The following is a 21,719-nucleotide window of genomic DNA, read 5'->3' on the forward strand; positions in this document are numbered from 1 at the left end:
AACCGCCTTATGGAAGAATTCAGTACTTCATCAGCCAGCTTTTAGGTAACAATATCCTTGCTTTTACATCTAACTTTTGTATTGATTTCATTGATTTTATCTTTCTTTCTTTTTATCGTCATTTATGCAATCATTGTAATCGCGTATTTAGTGATCAATCTTCTAATGCCGTATGTAGATGTTTATACAGAGGCTGTTGTTATTTCAATATATATAAAACAAAAAATCTGACTAAAATTCACTGCACAAAAATACAGCACTAACAGATCGTGTCTGTTCAGTTACAACTCGCCTCTTCAATTCAGAAACAAAACGGTACGCAATGAATTGGTTTACATAATGTACGCATACCGTAGTACTGTTTGAAATTCTGTATTTCTGTTACACCCTGATTACACGTACTTAACAAGAACGCCGGAAAATATTATCAATGCTGGGTACTGGGTACTTTTTGAAAATTAATTCTTAGCAAGAAAAACGAGTGTGTCCTAGTGTCGTGAATACCGTACGGCCGTTCTTCACGATATCACAGTTATAAGCAAAGACAGGGTTTATTTCACAGTCTCGCATTATATCCTCATATTGTACAATGGCTCGCTCACACACTACACGAAATCGGGACTTTCTTGGATCCAGTAAGCTTTAGTTTTTAATCCGATCTGTCAGCAAGTTCTCTTTCGCTCAGTTATGTTTGAATACTTCGAATGAAATCCGCAATCAGTAAAATCTGACAGACGAGGGAAACTTTCAATAATCACAAAGTTTAAAAGGAGTAAAATCACGCCATCTCACAATCACGCTACACTCTTGCTTCATAACACCTACAACAGTCGCAAAAATTATTAATTATTAATTAATTATTTTTTTACGGCAGCAAACCGGGAAGGCATTGTGCTCGCAACTTATGATTACGCGAGTTTGGCGCTGCTCGCTCGGAGGAACTGGAGGTGAACCAGTGAATAGTGCAGGATATTCACTGATTGACTAGCCAATCAGAGAGCGCGAAAAATACTATCCGCTGTTTTAGTATATACTTAAAGTAAATAGTCAGGGTGTCAACGTCACTTCAAAACGAAACCTCGGCTTAGCAGTGATAACAACCTTGTAAAGGGTCGCACTATGATATTCTATTTAACTATCATGAAGTGCCAATCAAGTAATCTTAGTGAGATTTAGAAAGCATTTAGGCATAAATTTACAAGGGATGAGAATCCTCAGACGTTCTGGTAGTTCAAGCGAAATGACGCCATTGTACTAATGTCCTATTGTCATTTCTCCTGTAGATCTGATAACACAGGTAGCAAGACTGGACCAGGATTGCAAAAAGAGTCTCGTCTTTCGCTTCATGATAGATACGCTTGTTTATAAAGAGAGTCAAAGGCAACCAGAAGCAACTGGCGTTACGGCCGAAGAAGGGCAAGTGGATCTTAAAGAGGAAAGTAACAAGAAGAATACGAACATTTTTGAAGACGCGACAGATTCTACTGTATGGTAAGCGTTTTTCTTGAATTGAACACCCGCTTTTTTCAAGTACCCACGTGACGGTTCCTGGGGCCCGTTTCTCGAAAGTCCCGACAATTAACGGGCCCGGTAAGCTGTCTCCGTTTACATTTAAGGTCAAGGTTTCAATAGTTTTGTATCTAACATGATACAACTATCAGTTAATGAAACAAAATGGAGTAGTTTGCTAGCCAGGACCCGCGCTCTTATTCTTTCTATTGCGATTTGGATATTTGATTTCGGGGCCGAAAAGTTACCGGGACTTTCGAGAAACGGCCCCCTGAACACAAAAGCAACACCCTGTTCTTAGGCTTTAAGGTGGTCACAACGACCTGTGCGCACAAGTTTTCTGTTACTTCCGTGGCAATCCACTGCTATGGATACCCGCATTTCTCCCGGCTACGCTAACGTAAACAATACGTACACAATTTTGTACTGGTACCCAAGAACTAGTATCCAGGCACCAAGTGTGATTACAAAGCCTAAGGTGACGTGCATAAAGTGGCAGTTGTTATGAAAGGTTGAGGGCTTTCCAATCAGTTCCCATCCACAGCCTCATCACCGACTGCACCTCTCAGAGTTTTGTACATTGCCATCTTGCACCTAAAATAGTCTTGTATGAGCGTATTTTATTTCATTTAGTTTTTTGGTTTTCCCAGTGAGTTAATCTTTGCTCATATTGCTGACAGGAACGGAACGAAAAATACAGAAATAATGGAGGGAAATGAAGATCATAATATGAAAACAAGAGAACATGATTTAAATGGTGCTGACAAAGGATATAGCCAGCGTCGGAAAAGAAGCACGTCTTCGACACCAGAAGATGTCTGTAAGCTTGGAATACACAACCTTGGTTACCAAAATGAAACCTGTGGGCTGGAGATGAGAACAATAAACGAAGAAGACGTCACTCAGCCTGTCGGTGAAGGCGATGCAATTATCCATGGTTTCGAAAAACAAATGTCACCTTTTACAGAAACAAAACCGGGCAAAAAAGTGAGTTTCTCTGTTCCGGAAAGGAATGAAGTCCGTAATTCAGGAATTTATCCTCTTCATTCAGAGATGACAGCATTTTCAGACAAAGAGACGCAGAAAAGAGTAAGCTTATCTGAGCTGAAAGAGAATGGACCTGAGAAAAAAGAGACGGGAGATGAATCCAATGATAAATCGTGTAAATCTGCGATTAGTGGAGGATCTGAAAAAAGGAAACCAAAGACGACGATGGATTGGTTGAAGACTCCTAGTGTTTACAAGGTTGGCATCTCTTAATGTGTCCAATGGCATTTTTGCTTTTTAATTTCACTTTAAGTCTTATCGGTGTATTATCCCCTTATGAAATGACTTGCATTTAAAGCAGCTGCAAGATTGACGTGTGAGGATCAATAAATCATTTGCAGATTTACCGAGTCAATTATACCGAAAGGCTAACCTTTGCCAATACCTTAAGATACCGATAGTGTGCCGTTTAACAATATTGGTTAAGTCTGTTGTCAGTTGAGAACCTTATGCAGTTCACACAAACAGGTAAACAACAAATATTACATTTTTCTGTCAAAAAGGCTGTAAGGTATTAGCCCTGTTTAAAACAAAATCGTGCTAAAAACTAAAGTCATTGACAAATTTACCAAGTTCATTTCATTAATTAGGTTGCCGTTATCGTCACGTGTGCTCGCCTTGTGCAGGATGCGGTTTATGCGTATTTACCGTTGTACCTGACTGAAAGACTGGGCTTTGGGCAGGTAAGACGAATAATTTTACACCCTTTGTGCCAATGTGTTAAAAAGTATCCTCCATCAATTGCTCTACGATCATCACACCGTTCGCTATTATACAAGGGTACCTCTAATTATAGAAACATTTCCATGTGATGGCATCCACAACGCATATACATAAAGGGGTTATTAATTTTCTCTTCATCTCATTTTACTTTAAGCTTTTTGTCGATTCTTTTGCAGCAATCCATTGCCTATTTTCCCCTTGTTCTTCTTGTTGGCGGAGCAATAGGCAGCACTCTTTCAAATAAACTTAACTCCAAACTGGGAAACACGGTAAGCGGCTTCTCCCTCATTTAAATTTTTCTTTACATGTAACAAGTCGAATAATTCAACTGATAATAAATTAAAAATAAGGGAGTAACAAAATATCTGCAACTTGCACTGTTAAGCGAGACGATCTCCTTACCGACTTTTATCGGGGCTCCCGCTGAGCAAACCCTCTCTCCTGAACTTGATCTATATTTGATATCTTTCCTCAGGGAACTTACCTCATTGGTTCACTTCTCGTGATTGGTGCATCTGTATACTGTTATTTCCAAACCACTGAGTTGAAACTGTCCACATATGCGCCCGTAATCCTAACAGGCAGCGGCATGTCCATCATGTACGTCATGGCTCTGACGTTCTCCGCAGAACTCGTCAAAGCAGACAAGGTGCGCCCACGCAAACGTTGTGTGGAAACAGAATAATGACCGTAATATAATATAAACCTATTTAATCTTATAAATTTAAATGAAATACTTCGGTCAAGATAATCGAGGTACCACCCGACTGACTGTTTAAAAAACTGAGATACTACGGAACTTCTGATTGGCCAAAATAACTGGAAAACGAAAGGGCGTTCTAACTGGTCGAAATAACTGACAGACGTCACGCACTCTTATTGGTCGAAATAACTTAAATGTCATATGGCTATTGACTGTTCAAAATAACTGAGACACTACATGTGTCCCCGACTGGTAGACAAGCTGATGAAAATACTTCGCTTGTTCTGATTGGATTAAAAGCAATTGTTTAATATAAGGGCCTTGTAACTAAAATCAAACTGAAAAAAAAAATTAAAATTTTTTTAATCCTTCCAGCTGTAGTCACTCTCTTAAAATAAAACGTCAAGAGTACAGGGAAAAGCTAATGCAAACCCTTTTCCAACTTGCTTTCGTAAATAGATTTCCGGTTAACCGGATTACGCATGAAAGACTGTGGAAATGGACACATCTCCCTTTAATTTAGACTTTATATTAGAGTGCCACAATTAGGTGACAAAGATTCCACTATGGTTGAACTATCAGATCAAGAGATCAGGCGCGACTATTCATAAACACAGCCATCTCCCAAACTTTCAACATATAAAGCTACCAGCCGGGTTAAACGTTTCCACGTTAATTAAAGTGTCTGAAACAGTTGTGCTGTCTTTTACAGGAAACCAGTGGTTCGGCAAACGCCATCATTGTTTTTCTAGGAAGAATATCCAGCGGTGGTTTGCTGATGGTTATACAAGAGTTTTACCCAGAAAACGGGTGAGAATATAAGTGGATCTCCTACCTTAATTTGGAAAATCGATACTTTTGTGGTTGGGTGAAAAATTTAATTTAATTAAGTGCCAATTTCTAGGAACGTTTGTTCTCGGCTATCTTTACTGTCTTCTCTGTTTTGGTGCAAGGAAAGGCTGCAGATTACCATGGTTGGCTAGAATGCATGATTCGGGTGATTAAAATGTCCCGCTACCTCGATGCGTTTTGTCAATCTATGGCATATACTAAAAGGCCCAAAAGCTGCCCCTTTTTATTCTTAGTTCGTCAAGCGAAACGCGCACAGGAAAAAACGCCTGGAAGGGCGATTTTTAGTTATTTTATTTTATTTTATTTTATAGCTCTACGTCCAGTTTGAGTGAAAGCGACTACGTGCATCATGTATTTTCTATAGTTCCCGCTCTATTGGCGCTTGCTGGCTCGCTGATGGTTTTATTCTTCCGTCCACCGTCATGTCGTACAAAAAGAGGTTGGTACCGTTTCAAGCTTTCCATGCAATTATGTCTTATCATAAGCTAAGTTGTTTAAGATATAGCTTCTGTACAATAATTTTAATAAACACAATCAATATGGCAAAACTCATCTCTGGACACTAATTATGTCATGCAGTTTGTAAATGAAACTATGATCGAATTTCATCTCCTTTGCTAGACCGCCTTGAATGGATTGTTTTACATCAGCATTCGTAAACTAATGCTGTCGTTTGCTTGTGCTATAGATAGTGTTAAGAGGCCGTTTCTTTCACACTGAATTAACTAGCCTGCCAAAACAGCCGTTTCTCCTCGCTCCACCCCGCTTTGGACGTTTCGCCAGAAGAGACTCTCCTGGAGAAACGGCCCAAGCGGCGAGGATTGGCTGTTTTCGCAGGCTAAAATAAATTAACAGGCATCAATTTCAGTTACTCTTGCATTTCTTTTGCCCAAATATACATTATGGTTGTATCTAGAGGGGGCCGAAGGGGAGGCACGCCCTTCACTCTTTTTTTCTAAAATTACTTGTTCTATAGAGTTTTCAGTTTAATTTTTTAAAAAAAAATCTTGATTCATCAGTATGCACTCAGCGTTTTCTCTAAAGTTTCTGGATCCTACATCCCTGGCATTGATCGTGTACGGAAACGGAACAAGAGGAGCAGTGAGCAGTTCATGGGGGCTTTCTAATTGTGTCTCCATGAAACCACCTCTTTAATATCAGGCTTTATTGATCTATAATGCCTCCTAGCTAGACTAGGTTTTTAGCTATTTTCCAGGTGGCTTGTACCTTACATAAGTAGTAGTGTCTGTTTTTTAAATGTCTTTTTTTTCGGTGTGTAGTGTAAATAAAATTCTTGTATTGTCTTGTCTAACAAACGCGTTGTTCATTTTAGGAACATCTAATTATCTAGTCATTGAAACGGCACACTGCTTGTTTTATTTTTATTTTTTTTTTTTTCTTGTAGAATATTCACTTGATGAAAACGCTCAAGTTCGTGATCAATCAGAAGCAAGTCACGTTCAATCATTCAACGTTGTCGTAGAACCTGAGAGAGATTAGAAGGACGACGAGTTCCCTTTGGAATATCTGGACAAAACTGAAGAGAATCCTATCCAGCTACCATTGGCACACTGAAAATAACAGCCATTCAATTTTGGCTTCTTCGCTGGACAACAAGTTCGTTTTTATATCTCACCAAGGTTCAGTAGAGGACGCGGCTGACTCGATCGTCTTACTAATTTGTCTTAAAACAATGAACTGACTCGGAACCAATTGCAAGGATGCTCGATCGAAAAAGGAAATCGTTATATGATCATAGTACTGTTTAATAACGCAGCAATTAGCGTAGCATAGTTCATAATAGCTTGAAATTTAATAAATTTGTGAAACAACAAGGTTTATAAAGCCTCATTCATCTTTTGAACAATGCCCTCGCAAGGGGAATTATACTAAAGATGTTAGAACAGCCCTAGCACCGAACCTTGAGGAACACCAAATTGTGTCAAGCAAACCGGCCAATGAACTCATAGCCTGCGAACCGCAGACGTATTCCCGGTCGTCTTTTCTCTCCCTCCGAAACTAGAGCCGAACAACCCGGATGCTCTCGCAGGCTAATGAACTCAGTGTCTCTCCAAGTACTCAAGCTGACAAAAGACAGCCTCATCGATTAATTTTGAGATGAAAGCCAGAATTTTACATTTGCCTGTGTCCCTCCACTTAAAGTCCTCATGATCAAGCTGGATTTTTATTTTTAAAAAAGGATGGGAGTATGACGGAACAATCTAGCAATTACAAATCCAGTGACAAACGGGTTGGAAGCCGAATCACTAGCCGGCTGGATTCGCTCGGCTGTGCAAAGTTTATCAATTAATTCATTAAATACTATATTACTGTTATATATTGACCCATTATAATAGGCACACTCAAATTCTCCAAACTGATGTCCATAAATTTCCTTAAAAGATTAGCTAAGAAAAATAATTTGATAAAAGATCAGAGCATTTCCCTTTAGGCGATCATTTTGTTAATTCTCATAACCATTTCCCTTGATTTTGTATTCATTTTGTTGGGAGAAAATTGATGTTGGTCAAGTTTGAGACTTGAAACTTTAAATCGCAGTTTTGTAAATCGTCTTTCTTACCTGCCGTCATTAAGGTGTCCTTTATGTGAACTCTATTTTTCACACGTCACTAGCTATGAAAATATCCAACGATTCCCTTGCATCAAAGAAATCTTACAAGGGTCGTCGTCTTTACTATAAGGCTCGATTACCAGCCTCTGTTGGAGAAAATATACCCGTGCTCAGTCATCGCGGAAATTGAGGCTACCTTACTGTAAGAATTTAAGGATCATAATTAACCGAGTGCTAGTTTTCCAGTTTGAGAGTCACGTTTATTAAGTTAGTTAGTGTGTCTTATAAGTTGGAGCGATTTGGTATAAGTTAGAGGAAACAATTAAAACCCGATAATATGGTTGTTAAACCAGGCGCATTTTCTAAATTTCGGAGTCGGCTGTCAGTCGAAGGTTAAGTATTTAATTTTTATCATTAATATCATGATATCATGCAATATTTCAAATTAACTTTATATTTGCAGATTTAAACAGTGCTGTTAACGTTGTTCATTTGTTTATGTTTAGGACCTTTAAGTTAAATTTAGGTCTTATTTATTCATATTTTGGTGTTCACGGTATTCTTTGTCTGACGTCAACACGGGATGCATGATCAACAGAGGCTTCCAAGCCTCAGTCACGTATTCATTGAGCTACACAGCCTCAAAAGTACGACGTTGAGTAACAAACAAAAATTCCACGCGAGTTCAAATCAGATCATAGACTGTTCGAGCCTCTTATATATAGCCTGTTCCAAGCGAACAGGCTAATATAACTATCTTTTTCACTGCCAACCGTAACTGCATGGATTGCGAAGTGATGGTTTTTCTCAATAGCTCTGTAGGGAAATTAAACACACAAAGTGACTGTCTGGTGCTAACATCAGATTAGAGATTTTAATACTATGAAAACGTGATCTGCATTTAATAATTACTCTTGCAGAACGTCCAGTACTGTCCACCAGACCTTGACTTCAAATTGAGACAAATCCATTTCCGAAACTATAACTGCATCTCCTAGAATAAACTCCTGGAATATTGATTAATCTCACAAGAGCGACGTGTAAAACGCGACGAATGATTCAGACTAAACTGAACCACGATTGAGACTCAAGATTGATGTTAATTAATAATAGGCCATTTGCACGATGTCGTCATTTTACTGCTACTAGCTACCAGGATCCTTTCCGATTTTCCTTTCATATCAAAACACAAATAAATACACAAATCTTAATCTTAATCTCATTTTAAAAGCTTAAGTTACTGGGAAATTGGAAAAGGATGTCTTTTACCATCGCATATGTATGAGAAAACAGTTAGATTAAAGTAAAGTTAACCAACCTTTGACTCCAAATTCAAGCACCATGTCTTTCATGAGACCACACAAAAGACAAAGCATAGTCTATAAATAAAAATTGAAAATAGTAACTGAAAAAACGCTTAAAAGAGTTCTCGTGTCGACTTTATTCAAAAGACTAACCTACCACTGTGAGCCAGTCGGTTAATTTTCATAGTTTACCTGAAGAAACTGATTTATTGGTGATTTATGATTAATTAATATATGAATTACCTTAAAAATTATGATGAAAACTTTTTTTAAAAAAAATAGTAACAAATATGAGGAGCATGTAAACGTTGGAATTTCTGTTTATTAAGGTCCACCGCCCCTTAAACGTTTGTTCCTTTTAAAATCAGTCAATTTCCTACGTCTTCTGGGCCTCATGCAGCTGTCATTTCTCAGACGTTCAGCTGACAGTTTTAAAACGAGTACCATGCAGATGTCTGTTGAATGTTAACTTTATTATAAGCGAGACCACAGGGGCACTTAACGAGAATATAGTTTAAAACCACGCAAACACAGCATTGTTTAACGTATTTTAGTATTTAAACGGTAGATATAGGCATATTTTTATCCCCTAAAAATTTTTCATCTGTTCGGATTTCCTGGCTAAAAGTCTTGTGATCCGAAAATAATAGGGATGAAAACTTACCTTTTCGAAAATTTTAGCCATAAAAAGGCTCCCGAAAATTCTAGGTGACCTTTCAGAGGGTAAAAATCCGTTAAAAATGGGCAATTATACCATTTTTTGGATGTTCGAAAATCCTAGGAGAGATAGGCAAGCAATAAATTTTACAACAAATGTTCCGAAAATTCTAGATCTCAAATCGTCTTCCGAACAGATATTTTCCAAGGCAGGCTAGGCAAAGAGAGTTCTCAAAGATACATCGTTAAACTCTCATTCAACCTTCCTTATAACGGCTCGCTATTAAAGTATACTTTCCTCAATTCTGAATATAATTTCTTTGACCCCCGGTAAAAGCAAAATTCTTCATTGTGACTGATTTGCTTTAGGTCTTAAGGGAAACCTCATGCGAACAAAGCAGAAGGGCCGATTTCAAGGAACTCGATTTCAAGGAGCTTACGACAAAGACTTTTTTGAGTGACGAACGTTAACAGGAAGTGGAAGTTAGTTTAACGCTAGCCTAGTATGATTGACCAACCTCTCACTCCAAGTTCCGAAACTCTTTCATATGATAATAGGCGAGACATAAATAGTCCAAAAAAAGCAGAAACTCGCGTCACTTACACTTAATTTAAGAGACCAGCCTTTCAAGGTCAGTTCAGTCACGTTGCACTCAAACAGAGGGCTACATTGGTGAGTCAGCTTCTTAAATTTTAACTGATTTTTTAAACTTGACTTTAACAGTTTATTTGAATCACTTTCAATTGACAATGTTACTTTAAGACGAGGTTTGTAGTGCGGAACCTCCAGGCAGGCAGATATAATCCAACCGCCCTTCATTTAAACTTAGTTCTCAGTCTGACACCGAGCCAAGAATTTGTTTTAATTTGTTTCTGATATTTGGAAAACTTAAAAATCAGTTTATCATTCTTGAACGCTTTTCTTGAAATAGTTGCTAGAACGAGCCATTAAAGATCTTTTAAAACAGGTTTTGAGAAACATTCTTCAACTATTAAAAAAACTTCAGATGGCTGTTTAAAGAAATCCGAATCACATGTGTTGATAAAAAGACATAAACCCACACAAAGTTAAGTCTTAAAATAAGCAATAGTGTATTTTAGGGTTGTTACACGCTCAATTGAGGGATATTTACTAGTAAATCTGACTTCAGCTCAACAACGTAAATATTAGCGACCCAATCAAGTACGAAAAAATTTTATAAGTGGCTAGGTTTTCTTAGTTATAACATACGAGGACGTCACCGTTGTGCATTCCGGCGAAACTCAATCATCAAACGTTGTGGCAAGTTTCGATTCTATATCAGTTATGTCCTAAAGATGCTATTTGTTCTCATATCATCTGTATATTTCGTATCGAATTGCGACTAGAGTGACTATGGTTTATTATTAAAGAGTTCTCGGTACCCGCTCGGTACTTTCACTCAAACGTGATCTTTTTACCGATGTCACAAAAATAATTGCAATTTTAATACTTTTTGGCTCTGAAACAAAAACATATTTTCATAGAACGATTTATCAAACTTCATTTAGTGAAATGTCAAGTTTTATAAAAATCTAATGCAGACTGACCCGAAAATCTGAAACCGCAAAATGCTCAACTGCCTACCATCCAGGATTTCTTTGTTAAATTAATTCAGTCCTCATTTGCTGGGCATTTTTGAGGTCGATTTTTGCATTGAATACTTTGGCGGTTAAATAATTTCAGCCTGCATAGAAAGTGTTATATATTACAATGGATTATTACGCTTTCCCAACTTCCGCCGGAACATGATGAACTTCATATTCATATCTATTTGTCCTCTGTTTGGTTTTGGTTAAACACCATCGATCGAAGGTCCTCAGTTTACAGAGTCAGCTACCCCTTGCGGCACTCTTATGTACTGGAAGAAAATTCATTTATATGTTAATATTTTACAGTTGAATTCAGCGATGGAGAACCAACAAAAAACGAAGTTAAACATCAAACAGCGCTTTTCCTATGGCCTCGGGAACATTCTGAACGAAATTCTCCTTTATATGTACCTTTCTTTTTCCATCATATTTTTGATGCAAGTGATTGGTTTATCCGCATCCCAAGCCGGATTGGCTATGCTTATTGGACAAATAACTGACGCCTTTACCTCTCCAATAACTGGTTTCTTGGGCGACCGTGTGCAAATTCCATTTATTTCCAAAAAGCTGGGTCAAAGGAAGTCGTGGCACTTAGTGGGAACAGTTATGATGGCCGGTGGACTTCCTCTTCTGTTCAATCGGTGTTTGGTATGCAACGATTATCAGGGTGTCAGTTGGTTGCAACCTTTTTACTATTATTGTGTCATGGTTATTATAAATGTGGCAACCAACATTTTGGAGATCAATCATCTTTCAATCACCTTCACTGCAGCTGGGACAGTGCAAGAAGGCGCAGCGTTAACTGCTATAAGGTTACAGCAATAACACTATTTTTTTTGTTCACAATTTCTTGAATGTGTTGTTTTAGATTCTGTTCTCTAACTGAATTGATCTCACTAGTGGTTGTGAATGTATATTGATAACCAACGAAGCTAAAACTGAAGGGTGCACATTTTTGTCTCTGCTTTTTTTATTTTTCAAATCTGTTTTTCTTTTTCGCTTTGAATCTCAAATGGCACCTGATGTGACAGGCTACCATAACGTCAGTGAGTAAGTTCGGTTCAAGATATTTAAACCCAAACGTGGTACATAGGAATAAAGATACCCTCATCCCCAATTTATGAGGCAAGAGTCGACCCTTTGTTTTTTTTTTTTTTCTGATATAGGACAGTCCTTAGTTTCGTTAGTGGAATATACGTTTATGTGGTTGCCTGGGGACTGCTTGGTCAGGATGGCGGAGACGATCTGGGGCCGGAAAATGTAACACAGTTTGCGGTAAGTACCTAAATAAAGTGACAATATGGAAATTGCATTAATGAACAGAGCAATCTAACTGATTGGATTTATGATGATGATGATGATGATGATGATGATGATGATGATGATGAAATTGAATTCATAATACCATATTGCTCCGGCGCCCAACCAAACACACGTTTTTTATGGTGCCTGCATGCTTTTTGACAACTAGCTAGTGGAGCAGGTGTAATTCATTTTTTAAAAAAATTAAAAACGTTTTCCTAGAGTATTCTTGGGTATGTATCAGCAATAAAAGTTTAAATTGAAATAACACTATATTTAAGTTTAAAAAAATCGTATTAAATTATTTTCAAATGTTTATATTTCTTTCCCTTTCGACGCAGCATCTTGTATGGATTGTCACTGGTACAGGAGTAGTCTTTGCAGTCATTTTTTATATTGGAACAGAGGAACCAGCCGTACGCCCTCTAAGAAAGATCAGCACACTCATGGATCCAGTGGTATGAAGCAATATAAGATATCGATTGCGCTGTCCTCGACGACTAGCCATCTTTCTCAGCCCCTGGCCATGGACGATTCGCAGCCACGATTTTTATCGCTATTGACTCAGAGCCCATTTGAGCTCGAGGAATAATTGTTACATACCTAGTGCGGTTGCAGTTTGTAGTAATCATCGCACTTTATATTACCTGTAACTAAGTCCGATCACATGTCACAATTCGCCACAAAGCCGTGTAGCACTTGGTAATAGAAAAATGTCCACTTTGACACCTCTCCCCAGGATGCCCATCTCTCTTTGTTACAAAATATCACCGTACCTTATAGACTTCAAGTTTCTACCAATTAATCAAATACCTACTCTTGCGTGTCGGCAAGTGTAAATATCTAAGTTTTTGTCACTTCGACCATGAATTGTCTCCAGAAGAGTTTCACAGTGATGGCAATTTTGTGACATGAATAAATCGTTTTTATCTTTGGCCAGAACGGTGAAGGATTATTTCAGGCTAGCCAGTCTGTTTATTCAATGGTCTTCGAACAAGTTGATGGTGAGTTGAATGAAATGGATTACTCTACCTTTAGTTCTAACCTTTCTGCTTTACTTTCACCTCGCAGTGTACGTTGATACATAAGCAACGTTAATATTAGCATATTGAGGTCTAATTTGTCGGTAAAAGGAGACTTTGTCAATGTAACGATACCTAAGATGGAGCTCAAACTCGTACATCAGCAGGGCCAATTTTTTTAGCTACTTTTACAAGTGTAATTTACAAGTGTTTCTATTGTTTTCATACTCTTAAACAATAGCTACGCTTGTAAATCACTTTAACTGCTTACAGTATGTTCATTGTTACACGTCACAAGTAACAACCGAGTAAGGGTCTGGGCTCTTTAGTTTCTTACGTGCGCGGGCAGATGCTGTGAAAGCAGCGAAAACGCTCTTACGATAATCCTGCCTTCTCGATCAATTCCTTGCGACAAGAAGTAGACGATAAAGTCTACCAAGAAAGAATAGCTCCCATTATGGCCTCCTGATCTGGAGGGATCCTGAAAAGAAAAAGATATTCAAAAAAATATATAACATCACGGGCCAACATTGGGTAATATTGGACGGTAATATGAAGGAAAGAGGGGGGATGACTTTTTACGTCTTTCAGTTAATAGGCACTCAGTAGTTGAACACGATATCTTTGTATCAGTAATAAGACGAAAGACTGCTGGTCCTGTTAATAAGGTATAGCGAAAACTGAATTTTTTAAAATAATTTCTTTGAAGATGCCAAGAGGAAAACTTCGACCATAGTCCATTCCCTTGTTGACATTTTTATGTCTTCGGTGGAAAACACGGAAGTTGTCGATAAAGCAACAACTGCTACAGCAGCGTCTAAAAAGATAAGTGTGGTGCAACGATTTGTGGAAGCTCTCTTTTCTAACGGCGATGGAAACAGTCATGAAGATTCAGAAGACAAACTTCAATTTTCTGAAGTCACATCAGGAGCGTCAAGTAATCAAGAGACACCCGGAGGCGGTATGTACTAAAATGGTATTTGCGTTATTGTTTTAACATTATCTATGAGCGGGTATAGCGTTCCTGGCTTTAAATGTAAAAATTCATGATGTTCGATGGATGTATCATCAACATTAAGTTGAATTGAGGTAAATAAATGTGACATTTCCTTATTTAAATTATGGTATCTGTGCATGGGGCAACTGTCCACAGACCTACCTCAATAAGATACTTGTTCTGCAAAAACGTGCTCTGCGTTTGATTTATTTTTCTAAACCCAGAGAGCATGCAATCCCTTTTTTTATTGAATCAAACTGCCTTCCTTTGCAGTCTTTGTTCTTTCAACAGTTAAGCTATTTAATGTATGACGTTCATGCTAAGACAGCTCCTAAAAGTCTTCTCGATAAGTTTGCGAAAATCAATACAGAACATCATTATAATACGCGATTATCTGCAAAAGAATGCTTCTCTGTCAAATTCTCTAGAACTGAAAAAATGAAAAAATCTTTTACTAGAATCGGTGTGTCTATTCTGAATTCTATTCCACTTTCTGTTAAGACTCTCAACGTTTCTAATTTTCGTAAAAAAATTAAATCACTACTCCTTAATGTTCTAGGTAATGAAGATAATTATTTGAATGCTAATTTTTTAATAGAATATTTTGTGAAGTTAACCTGATATGTTGTATATACCTCCAGTTGTAATTTTAGTCTTTTTCAAATAACAAAATCCCTTGTACTTGAATTTATATGTAAGGTGTTTCTTTCTGTATGTTTTTGTATTTCTTCTTTTCTTTTTTCTTATGTAATTTAATAACGCCTTTAGTTAAAGTCTTGTCCTGCCTAGATTAGCATTGTAGCTATTTGCAGGACATGGAGTATTGTAAACTTTATATTTCTTTAAATAAATACATTGTTGTTGTTTGTTGTTGTTGGAACCTCCGCTTAGCGGTGATTAAAACCGTGACAGCGGTCACACGTAAGGTGATATTCTATTTAACTAATTAAAAATAACATGAAATAAAATGCAAATCAAGTAGTCCTAGTGAGATTTAGAAAACATTTGGGCATAATTTATTAGGGATGAAAATCCTCAGGCGTTCTGGTAGTTTAAGCGAAATGACATCATTGTACGAATGTCCTATTGTCATTTCTCCTGTAGATCTGATAACCCACGTAGCAAGGCTGGACCAGGATCGCAAAAAGAGTCTCGTCTTTCGCTTAGTAGATGCGCTTCTTAATAAAGAGAGTCAAAGGCAACCAGAGGCGACTGACATTATGGCCGAAGAAGGGCAAGTGGATCTTAAAGAGGAAAAGAACAAGCAGAATACGAACATTTTTGAAGACGCGACAAATTGTACTGAATGGTAAGCGTTTTTCTTGAGTTGAACACCCGCTTTTTTCAAGCACCCACGTGACAGTTCCTGATCATGAGTACAAAAGCAAGACCCTATTCTTACGCTTCAAAGTGGTCACAACTACCTGTGCGCACAAGTTTTCTGTTACTTCTGTGGCAATCCACTGCTATGGATACCCGCATTTCTCCCGGCTACGCTAACGTTTTAAAATGACGTCTGACAGGGCAAATTAAAGTAAATATGTGCACATTATAACACAATTTTATGCTGGTACCCAGGAACTAGTATCCAGACACCATGAGTGATTACACAGCCTAAGGTGACGTGCATAAAGTGGCTGTTGTTGTGAAAGGTTGAAGGCTTTCCAATCAGTTCCCATCCACAGCCTCATCACCGAATGCACCTATTAGCTAGAGTTTTGCACATCGCCATCTTGCACCTGAAAGAGTCTTGTATGAGCGTATTTTATTTTGTTTTATTATATTTTTTAGTTTTCCCAGTGAGTTAATCTTTGCTCATATTACTGACAGGAACGGAACGAAAAATACAGAAATAATGGAGGGGAATGAAGATCATAATACGAAAACAAGAGAATATGATTTAAATGGTGCTGACAGAGGACATAGCCGGCGTCGGAGAAGAGGCATGTCTTTGGCTCCGGAAGAAGTTTGTAAGCTTGGAATACACAACCTTGGTTACCAAAAGGAAACCTGTTGGCTGGAGATGAGAACAATAAACGAAGCAGAGGCCATAGAGCCTGTCGGTGAAGGCGATGCAATTATCCATGGTTTCGAAAAACAAATGTCAGCTTTTACGGAAACAACAACACGCAAAAAAGTGAGTTTCTCTGTTCCGGAAAGGAAAGAAGTTCTTAATTTAGGAGTTTATCAAATTGATTCCGAGATGACAGCATTTTCAGACAAGGAGACGAAAAGAAAACTGAGCATATCTGAGCTGGAAGAGAACGGATCTGAGAAAAAAGAGACGGGAGATGAATCCAATGATAAATCGTGTAAATCTGCGATTACTGGAGGATCTTATAAAAGGAAACCAAAGACGATGAGGGATTGGTTGAAGACTCCTGGTGTTTACAAGGTTGGCATCTCTTAATGTGACCTACGGCATTTTTGTTTTTTAATTTTCACTTTAAGTCTTACCGGTATATCCCCTTATCTAATGACTTGCCTTTAAAGCAGCTGCAAGATTGACGTTTGGGGATCACATCATTTGTAAATTTACCGAGTCAATTATACCGAAAGGCTAACCTTTGTTAACACCTTAAGGTACCGATAGTGTGCAGTTTAACAATATTGGGTAAGTCTCTCGTCAGTTTAGAACCTGATGCACTTCACGCAAACAGGTAAACAACAAATAACATTTTTCTGTCAAAAATGCAACCACATTACATTAATTAAAGCGCAGGGCTCGAATTTCCTAACTCTGGACCCCAAAAAGACTGCAAGGTACTAGCCCTGTTTAAAACAAAATCGTGCTAAAAAATAAAGTCATTGACAAATTAATTTACCGAGTTCATTTCATTAATTAGGTTGCCGTTATCTTCACGTGTTCTCGCCTTGTGCAGGATGCGGTTTATGCGTATTTGCCGTTGTACTTGACAGAAAGACTGGGCTTTGGGAAGGTAAGACAAATAATTTTGCACCCTTGGTGCCAATGTGTTAAGGAGTATCTTCCATAAATGGCTCTACGATCATCACACCGTTCGCTATTATGCACCCCAGCCTTAAAATCTAAACTAATATACGGAGGATGGCGTTCTCCACCACAGTTATGGAAAACTGTCCCAGAATTGTATGACAAAATTGATGTAGAAAACGTTGCTGCATTTAAAGCAAAACTTAAAACATTTTTATTTAGCAAATATTTTCATCAGCCTTTATTCTTAACATTATTTTTCAAAGTATTTTAACTGTGTTATATACAAAACTGCCTGTTATATCACTGTCAGCAAGGACTAGAGATCTTTTTACCATTCAATTTCTATTCATGTAATGCCTATTGAACTCAGAAATGTGCTTAAAGACAACGGTACCTCTAATCATACAAACATTTCAATGTGATAGCATCCACAACGCTTATATATAAAGGGGTTATTAATTTTCTTCTCATTTCATTTTACTTTGAGCTTTCTGTCGATTCTTTTGCAGCAATCCATTGCCTACTTTCCCCTTGTTCTTCTTGTTAGCGGAGCAATGGGCAGCACTATTTCAAATAAACTTAACTCGAAACTGGGAAACATGGTAAGCGGCTTCTCCCTCATTTCAATTCCTCTATACATGTAACAAGTTGAATAATTTAACTAGTAATAAATTTAAAATAAGTGATAAAAAAAATGCAACTTGCACTGCTAAGGGAGACGATCTCCTTCCCGGTTTTTATCGGGGCTCCCGCTGAGCGAACCCAGCCGCTCGCTCCTGACTTTGATCTGTATTTGACATCTTTCCTCAGGCAACTTACCTCATTGGTTCACTCCTCGTGACTGGTGCATCTGTATACTATTATTTCCAAACCACTGAGTTGAAACTGTCCACATATGCACCCGTAATCCTAACAGGCAGCGGCATGTCCATCATGTACGTCATGGCTCTGACGTTCGCCGCAGAACTCGTCAAAGCAGACAAGGTGCGCCTACTCAAACATTGTATGGAAACAGAGTAATGACCGCAATTTTATTTTAGTCCTTCTAGCTATAGTCACCCTGTTAAATAGATTTCCGGTTAACCGGAATACACATGAAACACCGTGAAAATGGACACGTCTCCACTTCAACTTAGACTTTATATTAGAGTGCCACAATTAACTGATAAAGAGTCCACTATGATTGAACTATCAGATCAAGAGATCAGGCGCGGCTATTTATAAACACAGCCAACTCCTAAACTTTCAACATATAAAGCTACCAGCAGGTTAAACGTATCCACGTTTTTTAAAGTATCTGACACAGCTGTGCTGTCTTTTACAGGAAACTAGTGGTTCGGCATTCGCCATCATTATTTTTGTAGCAAGAATATCCAGTGGTGGTTTGGTGATGGCCATACAAGAGTTTTACCCAGAAAACGGGTGAGATTATAAGTGGATCTCCTACCTTAATTTGGAAAATCCATATTTTTGTGATTGGGTGAAAAATTTAATCTAATAAAGTGCCAATTTCTAGGAACGTTTGTTAGCGGCAAGATCTTTACTGTCTTCTCTGTTTTGATGCAAGGAAAGGCTGCAGATTACCATGGTTGGCTAGAATGCATGATTCGGGTGATTAAAATGTCCCGCTACCTCGATGCGTTTTGTCAATCTGAGGCATACACTAAAAGGCCCAAAAGCTGCCCCTTTTTATTCTTAGTTCGTCAAGCGAAACGCGCGCAAGAAAAAACGCCTGGAAGGGCGATTTTTAGTTATTTATTTTTATTTTATTTTATTTTTTTATATAGCTCTACGTCCAGTTTGAGTGAAAGCGACTACGTGCATCATGTATTTTCTATAGTTCCCGCTCTATTGGCGCTTGCTGGCTCGCTGATGGTTTTATTCTTCCGTCCACCGTCATGTCGTACAAAAAGTGGTTGGTACCGTTTCAAGCTTTCCATGCAATTATGTCTTATCATAAGCTAAGTTGTTTAAGATATAGCTTCTGTACAATAATTTTAATAAACACAATCAATATGGCAAAACTCATCTCTGGACACTAATTATGTCATGCAGTTTGTAAATGAAACTATGATCGAATTTCATCTCCTTTGCTAGACCGCCTTGAATGGATTGTTTTACATCAGCCATTCGTAAACTAATGCTGTCGTTTGCTTGTGCTATAGATAGTGTTAAGAGGCCGTTTCTTTCACACTGAATTAACTAGCCTGCCAAAACAGCCGTTTCTCCTCGCTCCACCCCGCTTTGAACGTTTCGCTAGAAGAGACTCTCCTGGAGAAACGGCCCAAGCGGCGAGGATTGGTTGTTTTCGCAGGCTAAAATAAATTAACAGGCATCAATTTCAGTTACTCTTGCATTTCTTTTGCCCAAATATTCATTATGGTTGTATCTAGAGGGGGCCGAAGGGGAGACACGCCCTTCACCCTTTTTTTTCTAAAATTCCTTGTTCTATAGAATTTTCAGTTGAATTATTTTAAAAATCTTCATTCATCAGTATGCACTCAGCGTTTTCTTTAACGTTTCTGGATCCTACATCCCTGGCATTGATCGTGTACGGAAACGGAACAAGAGGAGCAGTGAGCAGTTCATCGGGGCTTTCTAATTATGTCTCCATGAAACCACCTCTTTAATATCAGGCTTAATTGATCTATAATGCCTCCTAGCTAGACTAGATTTTTAGCTATTTTCCAGGTGGCTTGTACCTAGTAGTGTCTGTTTTTTAAATGTCTTCTTTTTCGGTGTGTAGTGTAAATAAAATTCTTGTATTGTCTTGTCTAACAAACGCGTTGTTCATTTTAGGAACATCTAATTATCTATTCATTGTAAACGGCACACTGCTTGTTTTATTTGTTTGTTTGTTTGTTTTTCTTGTAGAATATTCACTTGATGAAAACGCTCAAGTTCGTGATCAATCAGAAGCAAGTCACGTTCAATCATTCAACGTTGTCGTAGAACCTGAGAGAGATTAGAAGGACGCCGAGTTCCCTTTGGAATATCTGGACAAAACTGAAGAGAATCCTATCCAGCTACCATTGGCACACTGAAAATAACAGCCATTCAATTTTGGTTTCTTCGCTGGACGACAAGTTCGTTTTTATACCTCACCAAGGTTCAGTAGAGGACGCGGCTGACTCGATCGTCTTACTAATTTTTCTTAAAACAATGAACTGACTCGGAACCAATCGCAAGGAAGCTCGATCGAAAATAGTCTGGGAGCAAATGTGGTCCCGTGTGAAGTTCGTGCTGAAAGCAAGCACCTAGTGTAAAAGTGTTCATTAGGACCTACTAAACATGAAAAGTTTTGGTGCCAGCTTTGCAACTTGCTCAGACGGCTTTTAAGGGGGGTTAAATTCTGACCCATGGAATCCAGCATGGAAACGAGGCTAAAACACATAATTCCTCATTACTTTGTTAATAACAGACGAAAATACACCAAACTTGCTCACATGATTGGACATGATCCTCCCTGTTGATTTTTGCTAATTTACATAGGTCACGTGACCTTACGCATGAAAGCGAGGCTGAACACATAATTTTCCATAAATTTGTCAAAAAAAATCCTTATCATGCCAAACTTGCTCACCTTAGTCAGTTAGACATCTTGCATCGATTGGTACCACTTAGTAGTGTCACGTGACCCCATACATGGAAACGAGGCTGGATATATCTGGTAGCATCGTGTAGGATGGCATTTGTCTTGCCAAATGTATTAACAACTACTAGGCAGATACAAATCTGGTTATCCGAGTTCAGATATAAAAACTTCAACATATCATTGTCCTATGGCCCATAGCACAGGGACAAGACGGATAAAGCCAATACTGCGGAGGCTCCATTTGAGAATCTATCTTGTACACATAATCAATAATTTTGCCAACTTATGATACTGGTTCCATGTACTCATTTTCGCATGTATATTGGAACAAGGGCAGAAAATGAAAATAGCGACTACTGCTATTTTATATAAATAGTCATGAAAGTCTTACTGAATATCTATATACATTGTTCTGTTGTCCATTCCTATGGAATTTCCTGTTCGACTTCGTCTTCATCATACTCATCATCACTCTCAGCATACTCGTTCTGGCAATCTTCAGAGCACAGACACAGATCAGTACAGACAAGTCCGGCTTTTTGACACTGACAACGGTTGTTAGAGCAACGGGACTTGGCGCACTTGCATCGGACAAGCTGTATAGTTGCCTCTGGAGCTGGTGGAAGATTTGTCATGACTAGTACCCACTTTCCATCTTCATCTTGCTATCCATAGCCTTCTGGTGAGGGCAACACCGGGTTTGCTACATGATCGTTGTTCCAAACAAGAAGCTGGTAGTGTGCTCTCAGTATGGCTTGATGGAGAGCAGCTTGTGTGGGCGGCAACCTCTCAGACTCAGCTTGATTTTTCTTAAAGAGGGACCATCTGAGGGCTTTGACAGTTTTGATGTCTATCTTTGGTTGGTACAT

At 38.4% G+C, this 21,719-nt stretch overlaps 2 protein-coding genes across 2 annotated transcripts in view; both read left to right on the forward strand.

Moving 5' to 3' along the window:
• The window catches only part of LOC140936827 (uncharacterized), a 34,155-nt gene extending 27,486 nt beyond the window's left edge, over nucleotides 1–6,669 (forward strand). Inside the window, exons 6-12 of the mRNA XM_073386326.1 lie at nucleotides 2,143–2,754; nucleotides 3,147–3,239; nucleotides 3,456–3,548; nucleotides 3,755–3,928; nucleotides 4,695–4,792; nucleotides 5,146–5,273; nucleotides 6,240–6,669. Of these exons, the coding sequence (XP_073242427.1) occupies nucleotides 2,143–2,754; nucleotides 3,147–3,239; nucleotides 3,456–3,548; nucleotides 3,755–3,928; nucleotides 4,695–4,792; nucleotides 5,146–5,273; nucleotides 6,240–6,334 (1,293 nt within the window). The 3' untranslated portion in view covers nucleotides 6,335–6,669. The remainder of the gene's footprint in view (nucleotides 1–2,142; nucleotides 2,755–3,146; nucleotides 3,240–3,455; nucleotides 3,549–3,754; nucleotides 3,929–4,694; nucleotides 4,793–5,145; nucleotides 5,274–6,239) is intronic.
• A 4,662-nt stretch (nucleotides 6,670–11,331) lies between these two features.
• On the forward strand, nucleotides 11,332–20,456 carry LOC140936828 (uncharacterized). The gene is made up of 13 exons (XM_073386327.1): nucleotides 11,332–11,790; nucleotides 12,145–12,253; nucleotides 12,622–12,738; nucleotides 13,221–13,284; nucleotides 14,012–14,263; nucleotides 15,404–15,608; nucleotides 16,091–16,694; nucleotides 17,146–17,238; nucleotides 17,765–17,857; nucleotides 18,066–18,239; nucleotides 18,580–18,677; nucleotides 19,043–19,170; nucleotides 20,130–20,456. Exons 1-13 carry the CDS (start codon nucleotides 11,384–11,386, stop codon nucleotides 20,222–20,224), a joined length of 2,439 nt encoding a protein of 812 aa, XP_073242428.1. The 5' UTR covers nucleotides 11,332–11,383; the 3' UTR covers nucleotides 20,225–20,456.
• The last annotated feature ends 1,263 nt before the right edge of the window (nucleotides 20,457–21,719 follow it).

Source organism: Porites lutea, chromosome 5 (assembly GCF_958299795.1).
Source record: "Porites lutea chromosome 5, jaPorLute2.1, whole genome shotgun sequence".
In the NCBI taxonomy this organism is placed as follows: domain Eukaryota; kingdom Metazoa; phylum Cnidaria; class Anthozoa; order Scleractinia; family Poritidae; genus Porites; species Porites lutea.

Coding starts and splice junctions, on each gene's coding strand:
- LOC140936828 (XM_073386327.1), top strand. CDS start 11,384: ATGTACCTTTCTTTTTCCATCATATTTTTGATGCAAGTGATTGGTTTA. Junction 14,264..15,403: donor TCAAGAGACACCCGGAGGCG/GTATGTACTAAA, acceptor TTTCTCCTGTAG/ATCTGATAACCCACGTAGCA. Junction 17,239..17,764: donor AAAGACTGGGCTTTGGGAAG/GTAAGACAAATA, acceptor ATTCTTTTGCAG/CAATCCATTGCCTACTTTCC.